General features: G+C 40.8%; 1 protein-coding gene across 9 annotated transcripts in view; it reads right to left on the bottom strand.

Moving 5' to 3' along the window:
• Positions 1-14,044, bottom strand: part of ARMC2 (armadillo repeat containing 2) — a 138,482-nt gene that overhangs the window by 73,707 nt on the left and 50,731 nt on the right. For all 9 annotated transcript variants that reach the window (XR_006202750.1, XR_006202752.1, XR_006202749.1 and 6 more), the window contains 2 exons: positions 11,474-11,576; positions 9,943-10,166 (listed from right to left, as the gene is read on the bottom strand). Coding sequence is in view for 4 of the 9 variants with exons in the window: in XM_042939511.1 (XP_042795445.1) it covers positions 9,943-10,166; positions 11,474-11,576 (327 nt within the window). In the remaining 5 variants the exon portion in view is untranslated. The remainder of the gene's footprint in view (positions 1-9,942; positions 10,167-11,473; positions 11,577-14,044) is intronic.

Below are 14,044 nucleotides of genomic sequence, written 5' to 3'. Positions count from 1 at the left end.
TGCGACCACAATATATGCCTAAACCAGAGCCTCTGTGGTAACCCAAGAAGTTTCATACTGTCTCATATATGATTAATACAGTTCTGGCTGAGATGAGAGGAATCAATGATGCCACCTACACATGAAACCACTAGCACCCAAATTCCCAAGCGTTTTATTGGAGTTAAGATATATGCACATGAAAGTGATAATAATTCATAATCCTTGATACTGCTTGGTGCCTGGCTATGGAGCCCACTTGGCACATTCCTATCATGGGTGTCCTACTTCAGCAGGAAGTGGTTCCGTCCTCCTCAAACACCCAATGCCTTACTCAGAGACTAACACTCGCCTGTGTTCGTGATTGTTTCTCCATTTACTGTCTCTATGTCAGTTACTTTGGTAAAATGAGGAGGTAGCTGATTCTGCTAGTTGCAGCTATTACATGTAACAGCATACTTGAAATTTTGAATGTTGTATAAACTATGTAGTATGTCAATATGGTAAAATGAGGAAAATGAATCGGAAAAAGATAATGTAATACCAAGAACTACCAAGTAATAACACCAATTTTCCTAATCACATGTTGAAGTTAGTGACATTTCTTTTTTTTTTTTTAATTTTTTTTTTTAACGTTTATTTATTTTTGAGACAGAGAGAGACAGAGCATGAACAGGGGAGGAGCAGAGAGAGAGGGAGACACAGAATCTGAAACAGGCTCCAGGCTCTGAGCTGTCAGCACAGAGCCCAACGCGGGGCTCGAACTCACAGACCGTGAGATCATGACCAGAGCCGAAGTCGGACGCTTAACCGACCAAGCCACCCAGGCACCCCTAGTGACATTTATTGCCAGAACTGATATGTCTACAATGAAGAGATGAGGCTAAGCAGGTATGACAGTAATTAAGAAGCAAATGTCAGATGCCTGGGTGGCTCAGTCGGTTAAGCACTGGACTTCAGTTCAGGTTATGATCTCACGGTTCGTGGGTTTGAGCCCCTCGTCAGGCTCTGTGCTGACAGCTCAGAGCCTGGAGCCTGCTTTGGATTCTGTGTCTCCCTCTCTCTGCCCCTCGCTCACTGCCACTCTGTCTTTCTGTCTCAAAAGTAAATCATCATTAAAAAAAATTTTTTTAAGGGGTGCCTGGGTAGCTCAGTTGATTAAGTGACAGACTTAGGCTCAGGTCATGATCTCACAGCCCGTGGGTTCGAGCCCCAGGTCGGACTCTGTGCTGACAGCTTACAGCCTGAAGCCTGCTTTGGATTCTGTGTCTCCCTCTCTCTCTGCCCCTTCCCCACTGAAGCTCTTTCTCTGTCTTTCTCTCAAAAATAAGTAAACATTAAAAAAAATTTTTTTTTAAAAAGAAATAAATGTTTCTTCCCAGAAACAGTAGGCATAGGAATATTTACTTCCCACTCTTGATGTTCCTTCCTTGTGAAGAGATACTCTCTAGCATAATACTCCTGACCCGTCTCCATCCCTTACTTCCTGACTAGGGAGCACAGGATGCTCTCCTCTGCTCCTTCTGAGGCAGATACAGCTTGTGATGGTCTAATTCAGGGATTCAGGTTGAGAATGTATGTCTGCCTCACCTATAAATTACAAGTTCCAACCATGATGATAACTTTCTCCCCATCCCCATCTGCCTTAGTTTTTCTCTTATTTCTAGGTTCAAACCCAAGACACTACATTACATGTCTGGGGTCTCTGAGTCTCCTCAAATCTTTTTACTTGTTTTATTTATTTTTTTAATGTTTATTTATTTTTGAGAGACAGAGAGACAGAATATGAGTCAGGGAGGGGCAGAGAGAGGGAGACACAGAATCTGAAGCAGGCTCCAGGCTCTGAGCGGTCAGCGCAGAGCCCAACGCAGGGCTCAAACTCACAAGCCATGAGATCATGACCTGAGCTGAAGTCAGATGCTTAACCGACTGAGCCACCCAGGCACCCCTCCCCAAACCTTTAGATATGCTAATCCCTGGAGAATCTGAGGTGAGCAAGAGTTACCTATTCATAGGTCTTCCCCAAGAAAGGGAGGAGAAGTGAAGAGGAAGAGCCAGGGCTATGACTGCCACCCCCACGCCCCCCATGCCAGTTGGCTGATTAGGTTTTTTAGTTATACTGGGTATTCCTTATAGGAAAGAAGCCTCCTAAGTAGCAAATGCTGGTCCCCTCTTCACTAACAAATACATCATTACAAAATTACCAAGCCTAGTGGCCAATACCAAAGATTGTGACAAAAAAAGTTTCATTTCATCTCAAAAACAATATACTGAGAAGCAAATTGAGCCAGAAATAGTACTCTAGTTAACTGTACTATACAATTCAATTTCCTGGTTTTCATAATGTACGATAGTTATGTAAAATGTCACCACTGGGAGAAGCTGGGTGAGGGGTACACAGGACTCCTCTGTACTATTTTTGCAACATCTTGTGAACCTATATTTGGTTCAAAATAAAAGTTAAAGAAAACAAGCCAGACACAAAAAAGCACACACCGTATATTCCATTTTTGTTAAATTCTAGAATAGGTAGAGCTCATCTATGGTGAAAGACATTAGAAAAATGGTTCCCTTTATGAGTAGGAGAATGGGAATTAACTGGGAAGCGGTGGGAGGAAATTTCTGAGGTGATAGAAATCTTCTGAATTTTGACAGGGGTGTGGATTACATGGCTGTATGCTTTTTTTTTTTTTTTTTTCAATATATGAAGTTTATTGTCAAATTGGTTTCCATACAACACCCAGTGCTCATCCCAAAAGGTGCCCTCCTCAATACCCATCACCCACCCTCCCCTCCCTCCCACCCCCCTGTATGCTTTTGACTCATCAAACATCGGGGGAGGGGAAGGGGAAAAAGTTATAAACAGAGAGGGAAGGAGGCAAACCATAAGAGACTCTTAAAAACAGAGAATAAATTAAGGGTTGATGGGGGGTGGGGTAGAGGGGAAAGTGGGTGATGGGCATTAAGGAGGGCACTTGTTGGGATGAGCACTGGGTGTTGTATGGAAGCCAGTTTGACAAGAAATTATATATAAAAAAACTCATCAAACATATAAGATCTGAGCATTTCATTGGATCGTAAATTATATGCCTCAATTAAAACAATAAGAAAATAAATGACCTCATTTGCCTCTTCCTACTCAAACAAAACCTTTAAAAAAGATGCTTTAAGTGACATCAAATCTTAATCATCAAATCTCCAAGAAAATTATAAGAATTTAAGAAATATAATCATGGGAATATTTGCTCTCATTTTATAGCTATGCAGTTTATTTCCTCCAATAACCAGAACAAGGTTCCATCAGGTGGAAGTTATTGCCTTGGTTCTGATTTTATGGTCTGAGAGGTAGATTTCCCATAGGCAGGGTAAGCCACAGAAAGGGAGTTAACATACTTTCCTAGTTAAGTGTGCATACTCATAATAATTAACTACCTAAATACATCTTAAAATGACTAAATATAACTAACAAGAGATTTAAAGGACCCCAAGCAAGATTTACAGGTACAGTTGTTAATTACTAACATAATGTAAATCACTGCTTCACTGAATCTCCAGCCTTCAGTCAAAGGCATCACTTAAATTCCCTAAATCCTTGAAGCAGAGAATAGTTGACTCTGAGAATTTGGTGTCTGTGAAGTACCCAGAATCCTACGTTGCCAATATAGCACCCCCTTCCAGATTTTAGTTTCTATTCAGCACGGTTCTCCACAGAGCTTGTCAAAGACGGAAGAACCTAAAAAGATCCAAGATTTGAAATCTACTTCTATCATCTTAATTTCTTGCGATTAATTTTTTTTTCTCATCAGAAGAAATTGCTATTCAATTAAAACTTCAGGTTTGAAACTCTGATTTTATTTTATTTAATAAATTTCTGCTGAGTACCAACTATGTGCCATATCCTATTCTAGTGCTTTGATTAGCTCATTAATTTTCCCAACTACACGTTACGCTGGTCCTTTAAACACGAGGAAAGCGGGGCTCAGAGGCTGAGAAGCGCTGCTAGGGTCAGAGACGAAAGGCCAGCTCAGGCGTGTGCTCTCTTCACTAGACAGCCCTGTCCCAGCACTGGGTACAAAGCCAAATGGACCTTCAGGCTTTTGAAGACGGGGTGGAGGAGGGCCACACACAGAATACAGCAGTGAACTCCCATGACTCAAAGCAGGGAGTCTACTCTGGGGCTTAGACATGTTTTTAAAAAATCAATGACATCAAAACACCTTTTCATTAAAAAAAAACAAAAACAAAAACAAAAACAAAAAAACAGGGATAAAGAACTCCTACAAGCTTCCAAGACAGCACGGAGCACTGGAGCATGACTCCATCGCACCCGCCTACTCCAGCTTCTCCACAAGAAGAACACGTGCCCTCCCGTGGGTGCTCTCCACAGCATTTCCCGGAGCTGACCAACCCAGTCCGTGCTTTTAAGATCTCTACTCTCCTGTACACGGTCCTTTCTTAGTTTCCGGGCCTCTGCATTTTCTCTTTTCTTCCCCCATTCCATAAATGTGGCCATTTTATAGAATCTGTTCTCTGACCTCCTCTACTAACTTTCTATACTCTCCCCTTGGTCTTTCTTGACTTCGACTATCACCTCCATGCAGACGGCCCTAAATCTGTTTTCTCAGCTTTACTTTCTCTGCTAAGCACCCGTTCAAAACTGCAGTCGCTTACTGGACAGCCCCACTTGGCTATTCTGCTGGCACTTTAAAATTTTCAGTTAAGACTAATTACGTAATTAATTTCCTTCTCTCACCAAATGAGTTCCTTGTATAACTCTCTAATTTCTAATGATGATAGTATCATTTTCTGAACGATCCGGGCTCAAAATGTCTGAGTCATCTCTCTTGGTTTAATTCACTTTCCTTCTCCCAAACGCAAGCCAAAGTGAAGGAATGGAGCAGGGAATGACGAGGGCCATGAGGACTAACATTACTAAGAAATTTTCTCTGAGAAAAAGGAAGAAGATAACTCAGGAGATGCACTGGGCAAAGGAGGGAGGTGACTAGGGTGTGAAGGACCCTCTGGGGTGACACTTGAAGGCTTCGAGGCCAGAGAAGTGAGCCGGACATGAGAAGAGGGGAAGGAAGCGAACCATGTTATCTGGATGTCACAAAACAGTAAAAAATGTTGTATCTGAAGCAGGGAAAGAATGTATTTCTCTATGGATTAAACTCAAAATCAAATGGGTCAAGCTGTAAACCAGAAAGGTTGGAAATACAAAGGAATAAGAAAAAGTAGGAATGTTAGTTCAAGACAATCTGGGTTTTAACAGTTACATTATAGGGGCTCCTGAGTGGCTCAGTCCATTAAGCAACTGACCTTTGGTTTTGGTTCAGGTCATGGTCTCACAGTTGGTGAGATCCAGCCCTGGTCGGGCTCTGCACTGACAGTGTGGAGCCTTCTTGGGATTTTCTCTCTCCCTCTCTCTCTGCCCCTCCCTGGCTTGTGTTCTCTCTCTCTCAAAATAAATAAACTTAAAAAAAACCGTTAAAAAATAGTTACATTATATACCTATAAATTACCTAACTATAAATGTGATACCTTGAGATTTCTTCAATTACAGTAAAGCAGCTGTGTACATGATGTTCTCAAAACGCAAGAGGACAGACAAGACACCAGGGTCATCAGAGCTTGGTTGTGATTATGACATATATAGAAGACTTTTCCCCATTCCCTAGGAAGAGGGTATGATGGAGACCACAACAAACTTTATGATGGAGGTGATTCTAGCAGTCTACCTCCACTCCCATGTTATACCTTCCCAAATGCTAGGCTTTAGAAGTCAGACATGAACCTAACACCTCCTGATAACTCATTCAAGACCAACATTGACAAATCCCTATTTCTGTCTGTCACCTCCTTGGGTGATACAATTTACTACTGGCATTTAGGGGGCCTTGCCTTTTGTCTGGCCTATATTTGTCTTTTTCCAACTTTTGGGGGGCTCTCCTGAAATCCTAGCATTCTAGAATTCAGTAAACATACACAGTTTAAACTTCTTTACTCCTGCCATTTTACAAAGTCGTATCTCCAGTTCTGTATTAATACTTGTACTTGGCACACAGGCAGCAATGCCTTGGTTCCTCTGAGCAGCTACAGTCACCCTCTCAAAATGCTATTAAGTACATGGTAGGCAGAACAGAATGCAGCATTGAACGTGTGTAAATACCATGATTTCCATGATAGAAGAATGCGGCATCAGAATACTATTATCTGGACACGGGGTATCTCCAGACGGTAGGCCCCTACTGGCAACTGTGTTCCTTACCCCATCCAGAACATGCCTGGCACAGAGCAACACCTGTGAAATCAATGTCCCTTGATTTCAACCACACAGTGAACAACATAAACATATATATATATATATATATATATATATATATATATATACATATATATATTTATATATATACACACATATATCCCTCTCCCTCTCCATATATATATACAAGTGAGAAACAACATAAAGAAAACCTTCAAGATCTCAGAACTTCGTGTTTTCCTGTAAGCAGCTTTAGCCCAGATGCTGTGGAGGAGTCTTCCTTCCACACCCACTCCTTGACCTCTTCCCTTTAGCTCTATTATAATCTGCCCCGACCCTAGTAACTGCAGCAATGCCTCTTAACTGGGGCTGCTGTGTGTGAGAGCTCTGCCCTCCAACCAGTCTGTGCGACTGACACAGTCCCCTCCCATCGCTTGTCAGCTTCTTGGTCTTTTCCAATTTATTGTCTCGTGCACGTTCGTCTTTCTGCCACTCTGATCTCCCCTCCTCCTCCCCACCTCCAGCAGCTCCTCCAAGTCCACACTCGATAGCCTGGTGTTCGAGACTCAGGGCTGTGGCCTCTGAACCTCACAGAACCTCTCGGCTCTGGACAAGCCTACCTGCTTGGCATTCCCCAAACACACCTTATCCCATTCCCTTCGTGCCAGTTTCCCAAATCCTACACAAGCTTCAGGCTCCAGCTTCTGGGTGCCCAACAGGGCAGCTTTGGGGAAACAGAATGACTCCAGCATTTGGGCCACATGCTAGAACCTATAGTTCTATAACAGGAGGTGCCCAGAAAGTGTGCTGAAGCTACTGAGGTTCTCCGGGTTGAAAGTCATAGAAGAGAGGAAGTCACACCTGTGACTACCCTTGTAGTCACAGTTACCTACCCTTGTCGTTTTGGTCTTGCCAGGTTCTCTCTGGCTTACAGACATTTTATTGGTACAGCCACTGTAATCAACTTATTTTTTCTATTGAACAAAGTTGCTTTTTAAAAACGTCTCATGAGCTAGAGTTACCACGTTCTGAAAACTAGTATGAACAAACAGTTCTCTGCATGGCCAGATCTGTTTGGTTGAATTTGCACATGGGCCGGCTAGTGAACAGCCAGTCAGTGTTACACATTCACAGGAGTAGAGATTTTCATCTGCTCCTATAATGAAGTCATGTTGCTTACATTTTATCAACTGTATGATACACAACAGCTTTTCTTCCTTTTAATTAAATATGAGGGAATGTCTAGTTCAGGGGGTCCCATGATAAAATAGCCTAAAACAAGATCTCCTTCCTCCCAGATCTGTAAACACACACACACACACACACACACACACACACACACACAGAGTGACACTGTGTAGATGGTGCAAAAGGGGCCTGGTGACCATCGCAGGAGTGCATTCTTAGGTGGTGGCACTTTCTCCTGCTGGATTGTGCTCCAGGGAGAAACCTCAGGCATGTAAGCCCTGGCTATGCCAGATCCTAGACAGGTTCAGAGGAGGGATCTGGGGACAATGACAGTGCCTGGTGAGTAGTGGCAGGCAGAGAGGAAGAAGTTACTAGAGTGCCCCTTGTTACACCACCTAGCGGGGTGCATGGATGCCAGGAAAGGAAAAAGACATCTAACCTAGTGAACCTAAGGATGCTGAGTGTAGGTGGAAGGGAAAGAAGGGGAACATGGGGATTACACTGTACTTACTGGTATACACTTGTCCTAGTTCTGGACTGGCGATCCAGGTTACAATAATACTCAGTGCTCCTTGGGGCACCTGGGTGGCTCATTTGGTTAAGTGTCCGACTACTGATTTTGGCTCAGGTCGTGATCTCACAGTTTGTGAGTTCCAGCCCCACATCAGGCTCTGCGCTAACAGCCTGGAGCCTGCTTGGGATTGTCTCTCTCCCTCCTTTCTGCCCCTCCCCCTCCTCAAAATAAATACATAAATATTCTGAAAAACGGTCAATGTTCCTTTATACCAACTGATCCTACTTCTATATAGTATATATTTTAACATATATAAGTATATAAATAAATATAAATATAAATAAACATATAAATTTGCATATATTTTATTTTGTTGTATATTACAACATATATTATAGTATAGTATATTTACATATATATTTATATATGTGTATATAAATGGGTTGGAAAGAGATTTTTTAATCAGACAAGAATTCTAAAAGCCATTGCATAAAAATTAAAAAGAGTGAATATCCCAAAAGGAGAACAGTTCGGAATCTGAGGTACATCCTTATCACAGAATATTGTGCAGTCATTAAAAAAAAAGTAAAATAAGTCTCCAAGGGGTTCTTACAATGTATTGTTAAATGAGAACAGAGAAGTGCATAGAATATCCCATTTTTGAAAACCTATGATTGCATTAAAAGGTGCTGAGCACATCAGTGTGGACAATAACTGGTTGGAACAGGAGAAATGAGGAAGGAAGAGGGTAATGGAAAATAAGGGAAAATAAGTGAGAAGAGCTATTAAAAATAAGATGGTTCATGATAAAAACGTAAGAATTATATGAAATTATGCATATGTAAGTATATATATGTAAAATGCATGGGAAAATGTTTGCTAAAATGCTGGAGGTGTATTATCTCAGGGTAAAAATATTTCAGGCAATTTTACACTCTTCCTTATACTTTTTTTGCATTTTAATAAGGAAATATAATTATATAACCAAAGTAATTATTTTCATTGAGGAAAACTTTTGAATAACTCAATACCACTGGCAGTAAGAAAATAATGTTTCTAAGCCTCCCTAGACAAAAGATGGCTCATCCCATATAATTCTGCATCATCCACGACTAAAAGGGGTTTTCATAATCTTTTTTCAAAATGGAGACAGACCACAAAGTCCAAAATTAATGATCATCATAAACACTTTAAGCATCTTTAAGGCAGGGCTCAAATCTAATTTTTAACACACTTTCCCCAAAGCTGCCAGCACCCTGAGTGCTCAATCAATCCTCATTAATTGGCAGGCACATTTCAAATCTCATGAAGTATTACATCAAAGATGCTATTATCTGATATACAAATCCTATTAAAAAGTAAAATCTCATCTAAAAATGAACATGAGAGCTGAAGCATCTCCAATGAAAATAATTTAACTATGAAATTTAATCTGCCACAAAAGAAGTAGTAAAACTAACACGGAACCAATCTCTTTTTTCTTGCCCCCGGTCATGTTAAACAGATCTAGTTTTGCTAACCCTCATGCTTATAGTCTCAGGCCTGTGGGTCATCTCCACACCCCCGTATTGTTAACTTCTGCTTTTTACTGGAGGTACGAGATCCATGACATTAGCTACCATGAACAATCTTCAGTCTTTGAAGCTCTAAAAGTTAAAACTCTGCATGTTAAAATTCTGGTAAGAGCTTGCAATTGTTTTGCAGAGAGAGGCTACTTTTTATTGTCTCAGGCCTACTTTCTCTGCAGGGTAGCGGAAATGGATTTCAAAGCCACAGAGAGCTGTTTGGTGAAAAGCCATGGAGTGGCCTTTCCAGGGAAAATGGGCACACATGGGGGCAGAGGTGGAGCAGTGGCTGCTGTTCTTGAACCCCAAGGCCAGGCACCCCCAGCTGACTAGGTAACAGCCCCCTTGTTACCTGTTACACCTGGCAGGTAACTAGTGTTAGGTAACATAAAAACTAATTTTACACATATAACCTTTTCAAGTAAAATACTCACTTGGACTAACAAGTGGCCTGAGTTAGGCAGACATGTGCCACATTTCCTGGTGTTCTCATTGATCTGCTTTATCAAATTCACCAATATTTCCACAGCACCTTTGCTGATCATTTCATCGAGAAATCCTGGGTTTCCAGAAATGAATTTGATAGCCCCCATACAGTATAAAAAAGCTTCAGTGTTAGTGTGCAGGTCTTCATTTCTCAGGACCTCCAGTAATGATTCTGTCAAGAAGATGAATTATGACAAATGTATAACAGCTGGAGAGAGACTTTTTTTTTTTTAATTTTTTTTTTTAACATTTTATTTATTTTTGAGACAGAGAGAGACAGAGCATGAACGGGGGAGGGGCAGAGAGAGAGGGAGACACAGAATCGGAAGCAGGCTCCAGGCTCTGAGCCATCAGCCCAGAGCCCGACGCGGGGCTCGAACTCACGGACCGCGAGATCGTGACCTGAGCCGAAGTCAGACGCCCAACCGACTGAGCCACCCAGGCGCCCCGAGAGAGACATTTTAAAGCACTTGCATGTGAACACCAAATATAATTTCTAAAATGTTAGTGAGAACCTACATATAGATGCTTGTTAAGGGTTACTCATGTGGTGTAAAGAGGAAAGCTTACGTGTAGCAAAGACAAATCTCTGTAATAACAGTGACAGCAAAAGGATGGGATAATTAATATATAAATAAGAACATGTTCTTGGGGCACCTGGGTGGCTCAGTCGGTTGAGCATCTGACTTAGGCTCAGGTCATGATCTCACAGCTCATGAGTTCGGGCCCCGCATCAGGCTCTGTGCTGACAGCTCGGAACCTGGAACCTGCTTCGGATTCTGTGTCCCCCTCTCTCTCTGCCCCTAACCCACTCACATTCCGTCTCTGTCTCTCTCAAAAACTGTCTGCTGAGGTCAAAAAAAGAGGTCATTTATCCTATGTTGCAAAAAAAGAACTCTGCTGCCTTCCCTTAGATCAGCAATACTAATTCATAAAAGATTTCTATTTAGATAACTACTGAAGCATCTTAATTATTTAATGTTTAAGATTTAAACATTATTAGCTATTTAAACGTTATGTAGCTAGCTACAGGGCAATAAAATTTCTCTACCTACATATTTGAAACACATTTGAGACACTTTGATGTCAAATGCCTACAACACCTGTCTTCCAGTTTGTCTTCCAAGTTTTTGTCATTTCTACTACATCAAAAGACCAAAAATTTCAATTATGTTAAATATCATTAAGTGTATTTTGTCTGACAGTCAATCCAAGACCAGGAGATGAATTTTTAAATAGGCAACACTTGATAGTCACATGATGTTACTACAGACATTGAAAACAAATAGCTAACGAGGATACATTCAAAGGAATATGGAAAACACAGAGACGGACAGAGCAACAATAGGCATCGCATCACTTCTGGAATTAGTAGAAAATAAAGATATTCTGGCCACCATTAGTGAGAACTTTGCTCCCCAAACTCCTCATTCACTCAAGTGCGACATTCACTCGGTGGTGGTGCTGAGTGATACTCACCCAGAATGCTGTCATTTTCAATCAGAGAGTCATTCTTCTCACTTCTGCTAATTTTGAATATAAGTTTGCAGACATTAAGAAGATTCTTTCTACTCACTTTAAGCTGCGGAGAAAGGAAACACTTATGTTTTTATTGCAGAGGGAAATAAAGACGCGCCGTAATTTATTAACACGCACATCTATTTTAAAAGTGCTGTAGGAGTATTTTTAATTTTTTTTCAACGTTTTTTATTTATTTTTGGGACAGAGAGAGACAGAGCATGAACGGGGGAGGGTCAGAGAGAGAGGGAGACACAGAATCGGAAACAGGCTCCAGGCTCCGAGCCATCAGCCCAGAGCCTGGCGCGGGGCTCGAACTCACGGACCGCGAGATCGTGACCTGGCTGAAGTCGGACGCTTAACCGACTGCACCACCCAGGCGCCCCTGTAGGAGTATTTTTAAAATGTAAAGAAGAATTCTAAGTTTAGGCTACAAACTTGCCAACTATAGTATTTAATTAACTCATTTATGGTAAATACAATATAAATGATCTTCAGCGTAAGCATGCTTTAATGATAAGCCTTTATTTCTCAGTTCATAAAGTCTCATCCTTGCACGTGTGGTTATTAGTTACTTTTTAAAGAGTATGTGAGGATAAAAGCGGGGAGGATGTTGAGAAACTTAACTAAATGGGGCGACTGCTGTAACATACAAGAGTAAAGGAACACAGATGCCAAAATTCAGATCGAATTAACTTAGAAAAGAATACCTAGAAGGGGAAAGTACAATTCTTATCATTTAAATAAAAGAAAACCAAAAAAGTAATACTCTTTGATTAGATAGTACCTATATATTCATTTTTAAGGCTATTCCTGTAATGCTTTGAGATAATGGCGTGTGATGTTCAAAGCTTAAAATTACCTTCTAAATCATAGAAAAATATTCAAGTAAATTAAGCACAGGGGAAATAAAGTATATGTCAAATAAGCACAGTAGAGGGGGACTAACTACATCAAATGGTCTCAATCAGCTGTATGTCTCTCTAAAGTAGTGAAAATTAAAAATAAAAAACATCCTAAGTGATATCAGGAAATAGTTTAATAAACTGTGGAACATCAATACTACTCATATTAAGCAGTCATAAAAAGTGTAACTGTGAACACAATGTTAAAAAAAGACATTTATAATCTACTGTAAAATGGAGATATTATGTGCCCTCATTGCAAGAATGTAAAAGATGTCAGTAGGAATGAGGTCATCTAAATAAATATCTGTGTGAAAAGGATGGCATATGGGTCATTATTTTATCATTAAAAAGTATCCTTAAAATTATCTTCAACGTCAGTTCGTTAAAAAAAAGATAATGGGATTTGTCAGACATGTTTTTAAAGATTCATTCTGTGCTTGATCCGCAAATACTAATGGGCTCCTACCGTGTATCAAGCACAGTGTTGTTCACTGTTGAAGCACAAGGACGAACATGGCCAGCCCCGTGCCGGAGGGGCAGAGGGATGGAAGCATTTATCCAGAGAGTGGCCTCCATGCACCTCCCTGCACTGGGCCCCTCCACATGTTACCTCCGAGCCACCTTGCACTTTAGGTGTTGTCATTTCCATCTGGCACCTGAGGAATCTGGGTGAGTATTAGAAGTGCAGACTCATAGTCCCCACCCAGCGGCTGCTGAATCAGAATCTGCATTTTAACAAGCTGCCCAGGGATCCAGTGCACATGCAAGTCTGAGAAGCTCCCTTGTGGAAGCCTCACAAACTGTTAACACATGGCAGGATGGGGATTCCTTCTGTTCTCAGGAGGAAAAAGGAAATGGAAATTAAACAAAAAATTGTAATGCTTAGGTGTTTAAAATTATTTAAAAACTGAGAAAATAAACTGATTAAAGAAAATAGAAAGAAATTCTAAATCAATGGAAATATATATTGTCCTTGATATTTGGGAATATATTTTAAGGTTTGAATTAAATTCTAGTTAACAAATTTGATAAAATTGGTTTCAGGTGTAGAATTTACCAATTCATCACTTATATATAGCACCCAGTGCTCATCACAACAAGGGGAATATATTTTAATCAGTTAACAGTCCCCTATGACACTGTGATATGTAGCACGTGTTGTGTACTTAATAAAACTTGTTGAACAGGGGCGCCTCGGTGGCTTAGTTAAACGTCTGACTCTTGATTTCCGGTCAGGTCATGATCTCGTGGGTGGTGAGTTGGAGCCCTGCGCGGGGCCCCACACTAACAGTGCGGAGACTACTTGGGATTCTCTCTCTCCCTGCCCCTCCCCACCTCTCAAAATAAATAAATAATCTTAAAAATAACATAACATAAAACTTGATGAATGAATGAATGAATGAATGAATGAATACAACTAACCTCACCCCCCTCCCCCCACCCAAGTCTTACATTTTTAGTGAAAACTGACAGAGGAAAAATTACAACAACTCATGTCAGGGTTTTCATTAAAAAAATCAATCAATCAAACAAACAGTCAGTCTACAATTTCCAAGTCTGCTCTAAGGTCAAATTACTTTCAAAGTGCATTCCTATACCTTCTCTTTTGATCACTGTAAAACTA

Source organism: Panthera leo, chromosome B2, assembly GCF_018350215.1.
Source record: "Panthera leo isolate Ple1 chromosome B2, P.leo_Ple1_pat1.1, whole genome shotgun sequence".
Lineage (NCBI taxonomy): Eukaryota > Metazoa > Chordata > Mammalia > Carnivora > Felidae > Panthera > Panthera leo.
Note: the sequence above shows the minus strand (reverse complement) of the source record. Positions and strands in the feature narration are given on the sequence as shown.